This window comes from Trichosurus vulpecula, chromosome 7, assembly GCF_011100635.1.
Source record: "Trichosurus vulpecula isolate mTriVul1 chromosome 7, mTriVul1.pri, whole genome shotgun sequence".
Lineage (NCBI taxonomy): Eukaryota > Metazoa > Chordata > Mammalia > Diprotodontia > Phalangeridae > Trichosurus > Trichosurus vulpecula.
Genome location: NC_050579.1, coordinates 258,719,278 through 258,733,766, shown reverse-complemented (window position 1 = coordinate 258,733,766; position 14,489 = coordinate 258,719,278). Strand labels below are relative to the sequence as shown.

General features: G+C 37.0%; 1 protein-coding gene across 1 annotated transcript in view; it reads left to right on the top strand.

Annotated features, from left to right (window-relative positions):
* The window catches only part of STX8 (syntaxin 8), a 279,229-nt gene that overhangs the window by 51,250 nt on the left and 213,490 nt on the right, over positions 1–14,489 (top strand). Inside the window, 1 exon segment of the mRNA XM_036768392.1 lies at positions 7,261–7,385. Coding sequence (XP_036624287.1) covers positions 7,261–7,385 — 125 coding nt within the window.

Genomic DNA, 14,489 nt, shown 5'->3' with positions numbered 1-14,489 from the left:
GGGACACATTCAACTACTATTTCAGTACCCCAAAACTCCATATTTTCCTTTTTATCTGCAGATCCTGCCAACTACGCCATTTTGTAACAGCAGTGCTGCTAGCAGCTGTTAACTTTAAGGGGTTAACAATCTCACTTTAATCAAACATACATATATCATTCACTTAGTTCAGGGGGAAAAGCCAGCACTCTGAACTTCAGAGCAAATACAAATACAAATTACAAGCAGAAAATATCAACAGATCAAATAACACAATTCAACAGACAGGCTTTGTCTGATCAAGATATCACATATATAGTTACCAAAAAGAGAAGCACCAACATTTGGGTTTTCTTTAAAGCTGCTACCCAGAGTCTCCACACCAAACCTCTTCCAGCGAGTGAGAGTCCCAAACAAAATGCTAACCTCTGAGTTTATATACCCTTCTTGGGACCCAAAGGCTTTGTACCTAATCAACAAAAAAGGTGTGGGCCTGGGGCTTAGCACCTAGGAAGACTTACTCAAAAGCACTTGATTACTTTAGCATTCTAAAAGAGAAAACAGTAAAAAAAAAAAAAGTCCCACCTTAATTAACAATATACATCTTCTCCTCCATTGTAAAAGCTCTTTTGCATGAGATGATTTACCCCATTCTACCTCTCCCTTTCCCCCTTTCCCAATGTATTCCTCTTTCTCACCCCTTAATGTTGTTATTTTAGGTATCATCCCATTATGGTCAACTCATACCCTTGTTCTCTATGTACACTCCTAACTGCCCTAATAATGAGAAAGTTCTTAAGAGTTATCTTTTCATGTGGAAGTGTAAATAGTTTAACCTTATGGAATCTCTTACGATTTCTCTTTCCTATTTACCTTTTGATGCTTCTCTTGAGTCTTGTATTTGAAAATCAAATTTTATATTTAGCTCTGGTCTTTTCATTAGGAATGCTTGAAAGTCTTCTGTTTTATTGAATATCCATTTCCCCCCTGAAGGATTATACTCAGTTTTACTGGGTATGTGGTTCTTGGTTGTAATAATCCTATCTCCTTTGCTGTCTATAATATCATATTCCAAGCCCTTTAATCCTATAATGTTGAAGCTGCTAAATCTTATAGTAGCCTGACTGTGGCTCCATGGTATTTGAATTGTTTCTTTTTGACTGCTTTGAATATTTTCTCCTTGACCTGGAAGTTCTGGAATTTGGCTACGATATTCCTGGGAGTTTTCATTTTGGACTCTCTTTCAGGAAGTGATCAGTGGATTCTTTTGATTTCTGTTTTACCCCCTGGCTCTAGAATATCAGGGCAGTTTTCCTTGATAATTTTTTTGAACAGTGATGTTTAGCTTTTTTTTTATCGTGACTTTCAGATTGTCCAATAATTCTTTTTTTCCCCCAAGTAAAAGGCATTTATTCCATGTAACACACCAAACAGGCTCCTCCTTAAGAGAGGTCACTGCCTTTTAAGGGAAGATGTAGCTTAAGGGAGATCCCAGCTTAAAGAGTCGGGGTGCAGCTCCTTAATGGAAACAGCAGCTCCTTAAGAGAGATAGCTCCCTCTAGATATTCAGCTAAAAAGCTAGCAGAAACAATTAACAATTTTAGCAAAGTAGCAGGATATAAAATAAACCTATATAAATCATAAGATTTCTATATATCACCACAAAACCCTGCAAGAAGAGATAGTAAGAGATACTTCATTTAAAACAACTGTGAGTAGCATAAAATACCTGAAAGTATACCTGCCAAAATAAACCCAGAAACTACATGATCATATAAATAAAGTCAGATTTAAATAATTTTAGGAATATTAATTGTTCATGGGTAGACAGAGCCAATATAATAAAAATGACAAATCTGCCTAAACTAATCTACTTATTCAATGCCTTCCTGATTAAATTACCAAAAAATGATTTTTTTGAGCAGGAAAAAATAGTAACAAAATTCATTTGAAAGAATAAAAGGTCAAGAATATCAAAGGAATTAAGGAACAAATTGTAAAGGAAGAGGTTAACAGTACCACATCTTCAATGGTATTATAAGCTTTTAATGATCAAGACTATCTGGTACTGACTAAGAAATAGAATGCTGGCTCAGTGAAACAGAGTAGACATACCACACATAGCAGTAAATGATTGTAGTTACCTTGTGTTTGACAAATGTAAAAGATTTCAGCTTATGGGATAAGGATTCACTAGTTGGCAAAAATTGTTGGGAAAACTGGAACCAGTCTGGTAGAAATAGGGATAGACCAGTATTTTACTGGTCAAAATGGATACATGACCTAGATATGAGTGGAGATATCATAAGTAAATTAGAAGAACATGGACCACATTACCTATCAGACTTATGGATAGGAGAATTTATGAACAAACAATAGATAGCATTGTGAGATGTAAAATGAACAATTTTCATTTCTTTAAAAAGTTTTTGTACAAATTAAACCAATGTAGCCAAGGTTTGAAGGAAAGCAGAAATTTAGGAAATTTTTAAAAATAATGCTTTCTTGGATAAAGATCTCATAAATATATGGGGAGCTTTGTCAGATTTATAAGAATATGTATTGTCCCCTGATTGATAAATGGTCAAAGAATATAAACAGGCAGTTTTTTAATGAAATAAAAACTATATATGTTCATATGGAAAACGCTCTGTTATTATTGATTAGAGAAATGCAAATTAAAATAACTTTGAAATAATCACTTCACACCTATTAGATTGGCTAAAATGATGGAAGGAGAAAATGACAAATGTTGGAGGAGATGTGGGAAAATTGGTATACTAATACACTATTGGTTGAACTGTGAACTGATCTGACTATTTTGGAGAGTAAAGGGTTATAAAACTATGTACATACCCTTTGACCCAACAATGCCTCTATTAGTTCTTTTTCCCAAGGTGATAAGGGAAAAATGAAAAGAACATAAATGTTCTAAAATATTTTTTAGCAGCTCTCTTTTTGTGACAAAGAATTGGAAATTGAGGGTATGCCAATCATTGGGGAATGGCTAAACAAGTTGTGGTATATGGTTGTGATAGAATATGTGATGTAAGAAATACTATGACATAAGAAATGATAAGCAGGTTGATTTGAGAAAAACATAGAAATACTTGCATGAAATAATGAGGAGTGAAATGAGCAGAACCAAGAGAACATCGTATACAGTAACAGCAATATTGTTCGAAGAGTTATTCTGGGTATTATAAATATTCAAATCAAATACAAAGGACATATGAAAGAAGATGCTAGCCACCTCCAGAGGAATAACTGATAAATGGAAGCATGCATAGTATGATTTTACAATTATATCTATAATTTCTATCTATCTATCTATCTATCTATCTATCTATCTATCTATCTATCTATCTTTGTCAAATGATAGTCTTCTCTAGTGTGGGGGGATGAGAGGGAAGGAGGGAGACAGTTTGGAAATCAACACATAACAAAAACAGGAAAAGAATTAAAAAAGTAAGGTAGACAGGGTGATCTAGACATTGGATAATTAGCAATGGCTCTATGTAGAAGATAGTGCTTCACCTAAGTTTTTAAAGAAGAAAGGCATTCATGAGACAGAGGTAAGGAGGGAGTATATTCCAGGTATGTGGGATGACCAATGCCAAGATATGCAAATAAGTGACAGAGATGGAACATTATGTGTGAAGAAGAGAGAGAAGGCCAGTCTGGCTGATTTGAAGAGTGTGGGGAGGTGCAGTGATATCCAACACATCTGGAAAGATAGATTAAGGAAGATTGTAAGGGCTTTAAAACTTAAAATAGAGGGGATCATATTTCATCCTAGAGGCAATTCAGGAACCTACAGAGTGATTGAGTAGGAGAATGATGTGGTGCAATTTGTGTTTCAGAAAAATTGCTCAACTATTAAAAAAAACAAAATAAAAATTACTTTTATAGCAGCATGTAGAATGGACTGAAGTGGTGAAAGGCTTCAGACAGGGACACTATTTAGGAGGCTGTTGGAATAATCTAGGTGAGAAGTGATTAAAGCCTGAAACTAAGATGCGTGCAATGTTAGAGGAAAGAAAGAGTTGGATGCTAGTTATTGTGAAGGTAAAAGCAACCAGGTTTGGGAATTGATTATATATATGGGAGGTGATAAACTTGAGAGAGAGGATAGTGACCTTCAACAGACAGTAAGAAGTTTGGAAGTAGAGTTTAGGGGGCAAGATAATGGGTTTTTGTTTTGGACATGTTGAACTCAAGATGTCTCTGGGACAGCCCATTTATAATCTCTAACCCTGTTCTTCAGCCTCGTTGTAACCTCCAGAGCCTTCATCCCTTAGTTTTTCCCCAGGCCATCACCCCTGCACTGACTACACTCTCTTCCCTTTCAGCTCTATATTATCATTTACTCTTATTCCCTTGATCCCTTATCCTCTCACTAGTATTGCCCTTCCATTCCCTAGCATTGAATTGCTCCCACCACTCTTCCTTCAGTCTTCTTCACACATGGCTGAATAAAGCTGGAGAAAATTACAAAACTGTGCTGATTGGGGATCCATTAAAAATTTGAGTTACGTTGCACCCTCGCTGTGTCAAGGCAATTCTTTTATATCCCTTTAATCATTTCACTATTTTGCTCACTGCAGTGACTTTTCCAAACCTTTTCCTCCTTCCTCAAACTTCCCATGGTTTTCTCTCTCAGCTGAGAATTTTTTCTCTCGTTTCACTGGAAAAATTGAAACCATTCACCCAGAGGTCCTTTTCTCCTCCTCCTCCTCATCTCACATCACTCAGATGCTTTCCCCCATTATCTTCTCCTTCACTCCCATCTCACAGGAAGATGTAGCTCTTCTTCTTGTCAAAGCAAACCCCTCTACTTGCATGAGGGGTCATTCTATCCTGTCTTCTGCAGCAGATTCCTCCTCCTTTATGTCCAATCTTTCCTTGTCTATTAGCTACTTCCTTGCTATTGACAAATGTTCCCATAGCTCCTCAATCTTTAAAATCAAACCTTCTTGATCTAGCCTTCCCACTCCCTATAATCTTATCTCTCTCCTTTTCATGGCTAAACTCCTTGATGTGGCCCTCTACAATTGGTGCCTCAATTTCTTTTCTTCTTGATTCTCTGGAGTATGGCTTTCATCCTCATCATTCAACTGCTATCTCCAAAGTTAATAATGATCTTGTAATTGCTCAATCTAAAGACTTCAGTCCTTATCCTTTTTTTTTTTACTTCTCTGCAGCTTTTGACATTGTCAAATCACTCCTAGATATTCTCCTGAATCTTCTCCTGCCTGTCTAACCATTTCTTCTCAGTCTCCTTTATTTGGGTCTTCCTACGGGACAGTCAGTCAATCAATAAAATAGAATTCACATTTATTAAGTGCCTGTTATGTGCCAGGCATTATGCTAAGCAGTGGAGATGCCAAGAGAGGTAAAATACAATCCCTACTAATAAGGAACTCAGTTTAATTGGGGAGACAACATGCAAAGAACTATAAAAAACAAATTATGTACTGGACAAACTGAAGATAATCAATGGAGGGAAGGGAGACAAGATCTTTTCAAGGAAGTTAGGGATATCAGTGGAATGTTTCATGCAAATATAGGCATGATAAAAGACAAAACTGGTAGAGACTTAACAGAAGCAGATGAAATTAAGAAGAGGTGGAAAGAATACACAAAAGAACTGTACAAAAAAGTCTTAACATCACTGAAAACCATGATAGTGTGGCTACTGATGCAGAGCCAGACATCCTGGGGAATGAAATCAAGTGGGCCTTAGGAAGCTTTGCTAACAATAAAACTGGCAGAAGGAATTCCAGCTCAGCTATTTAAAATCCTAAAACATGATGCTATTAAAGTGTTGCATGCAGTATGCCAGCAAATTTGGAAAACTCAACAGTGACCACTGGATTGGAAAAGATCAGTTTACGTCCCAATTCTAAAGAAGAGCAATGCTAAGGAATGTTCAGATTAGCAAATAAATGTACTCATTTCACATGCCAACAAATTTATGCTTAAGATTCTGCAAATTAGGCTTTAATGATATGTCAACCTAGAATTACCAGAAAAGCAGGCTGGTTTTTGAAGATGCAGGGCACCAGAGAATAAACTGTCAACATTTGCTGGATTATGAAGAAAGCAAAGGAGTTGCAGAAAAAACCAAAAAACAAAAACATCTTCTGCTTCGTTGACTACTCTAGAGCCTTTGACAAAATGTGGCAGGTCCTCAAAGAGAAGAGAGTGCCAGATCATCTTACTTGTCTCCTGGGGAATTTGTGGGCCAAGAAGCAACAGAATGTGGAACAACTGATTGGTTTAAGATTAGAAAAGGAATATAATGAGACTGTAAATTGTTACCTTATTTGTTTAACTTATATGCAGAGTACATCATGCAAAATGCTGAGCTAGATGAATCAAAAGCCAGAATTAAGGTTGCTGGGAGAAATATCAACAATCTCAGATATGCAGATGATAGATACCACTATGATGGCAGAAAGTGAAGAAGTTGTCTCTCTGGAGGATAAAATTTGGAATCCTGGTTGATCATTGTATTGATCACTAAATCTTTCAGTTGATCATCTTCATAATATTGCTTTTATCGTGTATATTTTTTCTCCTGGTTCTGCACACTTTGCAATAATTCATATAAATCTTCCCAGGTTTTTCTGACACTCTCCTTGTACGGTCCAGAATTCTGCCACCTAGGGAATTTTGTACCTCTCTCTCTCAAAAAGTGGGGCAAGTTTGATACCACAGGAAGAGGCCAGAGAGTTCTAGATTGATTATAGGTAGTAGTTTAATCAATTGGATATTTACATTGGGGCAGTATGATGGATCCCTGCCAAGAGTTTGATAGTCATCAGTCCAAGTCTGATTCCTGCTTTGTCCACTCGGCCACTTTACTACCTTATATATTCATAAAAATTAATTACAATCCTGAATCTTTTTTTCCCTTACTGTCAAACATCAAATTGAACAATGGTTTATCTTTATAATTTGGGTCAAAACATTGCAATTGCATTTAATCCTAGAAATAATTTTAAATTCCCTTTGCTTTTGGTAAATGTCATGTTGTATAAGAGGAACTTTGAAAACGAAGATCAATTTCATTTATACTTACAACTTAGAAATTAAAGAGCTTCATTTGCAAACTTCTTGGATAATTATGACTCAAATGCATTTGTGGAGATTGGGAAGACCATGTTACCACTTTGGTTGTATTCCTCTCCTTCCCCCCAACTTCTCTTGAAGAAACCTTTTGCAAAAAATATATTCCTTTTCTGACGTGTGTTATAAATGTGTAATTATTCTTAGGTCCAGTCTGATGACAAGAACTACTAATCGGATTGTGTCTAACCCATGGCTCTTTGAGGAGCCGGAGGAGACGAGGGGTCTAGGCTTTGATGACCTTCGACAACAGCAGCAGAAAATTATTCAAGGTACTCAGAAATAAATGTGGGAAATATGAGCTCTGGATCATTGTCAACTGTATTGCAAAATTAATACATTGTAATTTGTTTTTCAGCCTCAAGGTGATTTGATATTTGAGTTGATCTCTTAATCCAAGACTCATTTCTATTCTCATTATTTAAAACCACTTTAATCAAATAGCTTTTACTTTTAGATTTACCTTTTTTTTAGCAGCTTTAAAAAGGCATTCTATTTTTAATTCCTTTTTTATGATAAAATTTGCTAAATGAGACACTGTAACATCAAACAGTTCCTTGTCTATTATAACTTTTTGATACCAAACTGAATAAAAGGAAGCAAATATAATTGTAAGAGAACTAAAACTATTTTCATTTAAATTGTGTTCCTTAGTCTTGTTCTAGAAATACTAGCAAAATATAGCCCTTACCCTTTTGCATAACAATAATTTATTTATTTTCTAATCAAAGCTTTCTCATAGGCTGTACAGGGATCTTTTCTTCTGGGAAGGTGATTGTGTATAGTATTACCTACAGTTTGGGCATGAAAAGACTCATTTTTTTTTAAACCACTCAGTCTCTAAAAGACAAAGATACTCAGAATCAGTACCAAGGGAGGTGGGGGTGAGGGAATTAGGGAAGCAATTTGTTGAACCTAAGATACGGTTTTTCTCCCTTGCTCTATCCTTGCCTTCTGCAACTGTAAGAGTTTACGCAGTATTGAATTTATTTCAGAGAAAAAAGACTAAAATCTGGAGTAGTGGTTTTATCAAATTCTGTTTCTGATGTATGACCTTGGAGAAGTGCCTTCACATTTCAATGCTCTTGGTAATTCAAACTGAACTGGTAGAGAAAGTTTCTTTACATGTCAGCGCCCTAAAACATTGAAGTCACAAGTCCATTTTTTATCCCTATTTTTGGAGGTAATGTGGTATAGTAGAAAGAATACTCAGAAGACTTACCGGTTATGTGACTTAACCAGAAAGAGGAATAGATATTTTGCCTCTTCAAAATAGGAATTATGCATCACAGATAAAGCAATTTTAGCTATATCAAGTACACCAAAGAATAAAATAACATGAATACTAGATAAAGTTAACAGTAGAGAGGGCTATTCCCCAATCCCTAACACACTCTCCCAACACCACCTCCCTCTTCCCCCCATCTGCCATGGTCCTTGAAGCTGGGTTGCCCAAGCTGACCTACATGCTTGCAGCAGAATTCAGATCTGTACACTCAGCCCACACCCTACCATTTTCTTCCTTCTTCCCACCCTTTGTCTCAAGTGCTTTAGAGATACAAGCAGCAAATATTTGATCTGGCTGCTTGGAAGCTAGGAGTGGTAGCTCTCATTGCTGCAACAGAATTCAACCAGATACTGAGGAATAGAAGGTCAGGTTGTGTTTTTTGACAATTTGTGTGTTGCACTCCACTAAGCCTGAGGGAAAGATCCTGACATCCAGTTAGGGCCAGTTTTGTCCATCCCTAGAAATTATTTGGGGCAGGGATCAAAGCTGGTGAACCATGAATTGCCTTATATGAGAGGAGGCCTAGACAGCTTTAAGATATAGCCCCTAAGGGAACTGTTATTAAAGGGGATAGAGTAAAAAAGTGAGTAGTAGGGGAAAATAAAGAAAAAAGAATGAGATTATCAGAGATAATAGGAGGAAGAAAACTCAATTAAAGACCTTGAGCATAAGCAGATAAACCAGTAGAAAAGATTTTAATAACAGTAGGTTTAGCTTAGTTAAAAGCTCTTAGTTCTATGCCTGGCACATAGTAAGTGCTTAATGAATGTTTATTGAGTGATTGACCGAGAGATAAGAAAATGAAATCCAGATGAGGGAAAACACTCCAGGCATTTATGAATAAATATTACAAGACAAAGGAGAATGAATCAAGGTCTGGTGGGGCAGAGGACTCTGTTGATTTCTTTTTTTTTTTAATTTTAATTTTATTATTTAATATTTTTAGTTTTCAACATTGATTTCCACAAGATTTTGAGTTATGAATTTTCTCTCCATTTGTACCCTCCTCCCCACTCGAAGATGGCATATATTCTGAGTGCCCTATTCCCAAGTTAGCCCTCCCTTCTGTCACCCCCACTCCCCTCCCGCATCCCATTTCCCCTTACTTTCTTATATGGCAAGATAGATTTCTATACCCCATTGCCTGTATATCTTATTTCCCAGTTTCATGCAAAACCACCTTTTTTTTTTTGAGCATCCATTCCAGATTCTCTCCCCTCTTCCCTCCCCACCCACCCTCCCTAAGAAGGCAAGCAATGCAACATAGGTCACACATGTATCATTTTGCAAGCACTTCCATAATAGTCATGTTGTGAAAGACTAACTATATTTCCCTCCGTCCTATCCTGTCCCCCTTTATCCAATTTTCTCCCTTGACCCTGTCCCTTTTCAAAAATGTTTGCTTTTGATTACCTCCTCCCCTTATCTGCCCTCCCTCCTATCGTCCCCCCTTTTTTATCTCCTTCCTCCTACTTTCATGTGGGGTAAGATACCCAATTGAGTGTGTATATTATTCCCTCCTCCAGTCAAATCTGATGAGAGCAAGATTCACTCATTCCCCCTCACCTGCCCCCTCTTCCCTTCCAAAGAACTACTTTTTCTTGCCACTTTTATGTGACATAATTTACCCCATTCTATCTCTCCCTTTCCCCCTTTCTCAATATATTCCTCTCTCATCCCTTAATTTGATTTTATTATTATTTTTTTTAGATATCATCCCTTCGTATTCAACTCACCCTGTGTCCTCTGTCTATATATAAGTATGTTCCCTTCAACTACCCTAATAGTAAGAAAGGTCTCATGAATTACACACATCATCTTTCCATGTAGGAATGTAAGCAAAACAGTTCCACTTTAGTAAGTCCCTTATGATTTCTCTTTCTTGTTTACCTTTTCATGCTTCTCTTGATTCTTGTGTTTGAAAATCAAATTTTCTATTCAGCTGGCCTTTTCACTGAGAAACCTTGAAAGTCCTCTATTTTATAGAAAATTCATATTTTGCAATGGAGCATTATACTCAGTTTTGCTGGATAGATGATTTTTGGTTTTAATCCTAACTCCTTTGACCTCTGGAATATCATATTCCAAGCCCTTAGATCCCTTAATGTAGAAGTTGCTAGATCTTGTGTTATGCCGATCGCATTTCCATAATACTCAAATTGTTTCTTTCTGGCTGCTTGCAGTATTTTCTTCTTGACCTGGGAACTCTGGAATTTGGCTATAGTATTCCTAGGAGTTTTCTTTTTGGGATCTTTTTGAGGAGGCGATTGGTGGATTCTTTCAATTTCTATTTTACCCTCTGACTCTAGAATATCAGGGCAATTTTCCTTGATAATTTCTTGAAAGATGGTGTCTAGGCTGTTTTTTTGATCATGGCTTTCAGGTAGTCCAATAATTTTTAAGTTATCTCTCCTGGATCTATTTTCCAGGTCAGTGGTTTTCCAATGAGATATTTCACATTGTCGTCCATTTTTTCATTCCTTTTGTTCTGTTTTATAATATCTTGATTTCTCCTAAAGTCACTAGCTTCCACTTGCTCCAATCTAATTTTTAAGGTAGTATTTTCTTCAATGATCTTTTGGACCTCCTTTTCCATTTGGCTAATACTGCCTTTCAAGACATTCTTCTCCTCATTGATTTTTTGGAGCTCTTCTGCCATTTGAGTTAATCTATTTTTTAAGATGTTATTTTCTTTAGTTTTTTGGGGGTCTCCTTTAGCAAGTCATTGACTTGTTTTTCATGATTTTCTTGCATCATTCTCATTTCTCTTCCCAATTTTTCCTCTACTTCTCTTACTTGCTTTTCCAAATCCTTTTTGAGCTCTTCCATGGCCTGAGACCAATTCATATTTTTCTTGGAGTCTTTTGATGTAGGCTCTTTGACTTTGTTGACTTCTTCTGACTGTATGTTTTGATCTTCTTTGTCACCAAAAAAAGATTCTGTAGTCTGAGTCTGAGTCCTTTTTCACTGCATGGTCATGTTCCCAACCAACTAGTTGACCCTTGAGCTTTTTGTCAAGGTATGGCTGCTTGTAGATTACAGAGTACTTTGTCCCAAGCTTTAGGGGCTGAGCTGCTGTTTTCAGAGTTACTTCTACTCTGCCATCACCACAAGCTCTGCCACACCAGTGCTCCTCCCCCAAGAACTGCCAACCAGGACTGTGACCCAGATCCAAGCAGGGCAAAGCTCTGCCTCTGCCCGCAAAGCTCTTCCTGCACTCCTGCTTTGATCTGCCACTTGATTCCTCCCACTGGGTCGTCCTGGGTCCGGAAGCAACTGCATCTGGAGCTGTGGAAGCAGCCACAGGAGCTTCCTGCTTCTGCCATTGCACCACCTCCGCCACCCCCAGGACTGGGGCTGGACCATTCTCACCCCTATACAGCAGTTTTCCCACTAACTTGCTCTGTTGTCTTTGGCGTTTGTAGGTTGAGAAATCTGGTAACTGCTACAGCTTGGTGATTCATGGCCCTAAGGCCTGCTCTGCCTACCTGACTCCCAGTATGGTTGGTCCTGGTGCAGCCCACACTGGGCTGTGCTCCATTCCCAGCACCTTGGGATAGACCCTTCCCAGTGACCCTCCAGGCTGTCCTCGGCTGGAGATGTGCTTCTCTCTGCTGTTTCATGGGTTCCCAATTTGTAGAATTTGTTCAGAGCCATTTTTTACAGGTGTTTGGAGGGATTTGGGGGAGAGCTTAAGGGAATCCCTGCTTTCAAGCTGCCATCTTGGCTCTGCCCCCAACTGTTGATTTCTAAGGGAGCTTAAAAAGCTTTTTAATCCTGAATGGATTAAAAGAGAAATAAGAATTATGAAAGCAGAATTTATGGCCTCCATAGCCGAAATAATCAGGAAGAGAAAAACTTGAATCTGTGCAGGTAAATCTCACCAAAGAAGCAAAAGAGAAAATAAGTGACTTAGGAATGCAAATTCAAGGAAGTGAAGAACAATCTAGAAGTGAAGCAACATTCAATAACATTAAAAGAAGCTATTATTTCCATGCAAGTAAAACATATTAATTTCAAAGATAGAATGCATAGAGACAGTTTAAGGAATTTAGATCTCCCAGAAGAATGCAAGTCAAAAAGCTTGAATGCTGTACTAAGAGTTAATATGAGAAAATTTCCCAGAACTTCTTAAAACAGAAAACAAATTGCCAATCAAAAGAATCTACTGATCACCTTTTAGAGAGAAACCCCACTGTGCTACAAACTCTAAGACATATGGTGGTAAATTTAACAATTGTATCAACAAACAACAAATTCTGCAAGTGACCAGAAGAATTTCAAATATTTCAAATATAAAGAAAAGGAAGTTTGAATAACAAAAGACCAACAAAAACTGAGGACAGTACAGAATAATTATGTGTTGTGAAGAGGAAAGGTTCTCAAGATGTAGAAATCTAAATTTTTGTTTCTTTTTAAAATTTTTAAAAATTAATTTATTTTTAATTTTCAACATTTTCTTTTATAAGATTTTGAATTCTAAATTATTCTCCCCTCCCTCCACTTCCCCCTTCCCAGGATGGCATGCAGTCTGATATAGGATATACATGTACAGTCATATTAAACATTTCCACATTAGTCATGTTGTAAAGAAGAATCAGAACCAAAAGGAAAAACCATGAGAAACAAAACATAAAAAACAATAACAAAAAGAGAAAATAGTGTGCTTTGATCTGCATTAAGACTCCATAGTTCTTTCTTTGTATATGGATAGCATTTTCCATCATGAGTCATTTGGAATTATCTTAGTTCATTGCATTGCTGGGAAGAGTTAAGTCTAACAAAAGTTGGTCATCTCACAATGTTGCTGTTACTGTGTACAGTGTTGTCTTGGTTCTGCTCTCTTCAGTCAGTCTCAGTTCAGGCAAGTCTTTCTTGGTTTTTATGAAGTCCATTTGCTCACCATTTCTTATGGAACAATAATATTCCATCACTATCATATACCACAGCTTGTTCAGCCATTCCCCAATTGATGGGCATCCTTTCAATTTCCAGTTCTTGGCTACCACAAAAAGAGCTGCTATAAATATTTTTGTATATGTAAGTCCTTTTCCCTTTTTTATGATCTCTTTGGTGTATAGCTGGTTCAACAGGTGTGTACCTTTTTATAGTCCTTTGGGCATAGTTCCAAATTGCTCTCCAGAATGGCTGGATCAGTTCACAACTCCACCAGCAATGTAACAGTGTTCCAATTTTCCCACATCCTCTCCAGCATTTGTCATTTTCCTGTTTTGTCATTTTAGCCAATATGACAGGAAAGAAGTGGTACCTAAGAGTTGTTTTGATTTGCATTTCTCTAATCAGTAGTGATTTTGAACATTTTTTCATATGCCTATGGACATCTTTAATTTCTTCCTCTGAAAACTGCCTGTTCATATCCTTTGACCATTTCTCAATTGGGGAATGACTTGTATTCCCATAAATTTGGCTCAGTTTCCTGTATATTTTAGAGATGAGGACTTTATCGGAGACACTGGTTATAAATATTTTTTCCCAATTTTCTGCTTTCCTTCTAATCTTTGTTGCATTGGCTTTTTTTGTACAAAAGCATTTCAATTTAACATAATCAAAATTATCTATTTTGCACTTTGTAATGCTCTCTGTCTCTTGTTGTGTCATGAATTCTTTGCTTTTCCAATTAAAATCTATTAAAATTTGCTTTTCTATTAAAATCTATTAAACTATTCCTTGCTTTCCCAGATTGCTTATAGTATCAGCCTTTATTCCTAAACCATGAACCCATTTTGACTTTATTTTGGTATATAGTGTAAGATATTGGTCTATGGCCAGTTTCTGCCCTACCATTTTCCAATTTTCCCAGCAGTTTTTGTGAAATAGTGAGTTCTTAGCCCAGAAGCTGGATTCTTTGGGTTTATCAAAGAGTAGATTGCTATAGTCATTGACCACCGCATCTTGTGTACCTATTCTATTCCACTGATCCACAACTCTGTTTCTTAGCCAGTGCTAGGTAGTTTTGATGACTGTTGCTCTGTAGTACAGTTTAATATCTGGTATGGCTAGGCCACCTTCTCTAGCATTTCTTTTCATCAATACCTTAGATATTGTAGACCTCTTCCAGATGAATTTT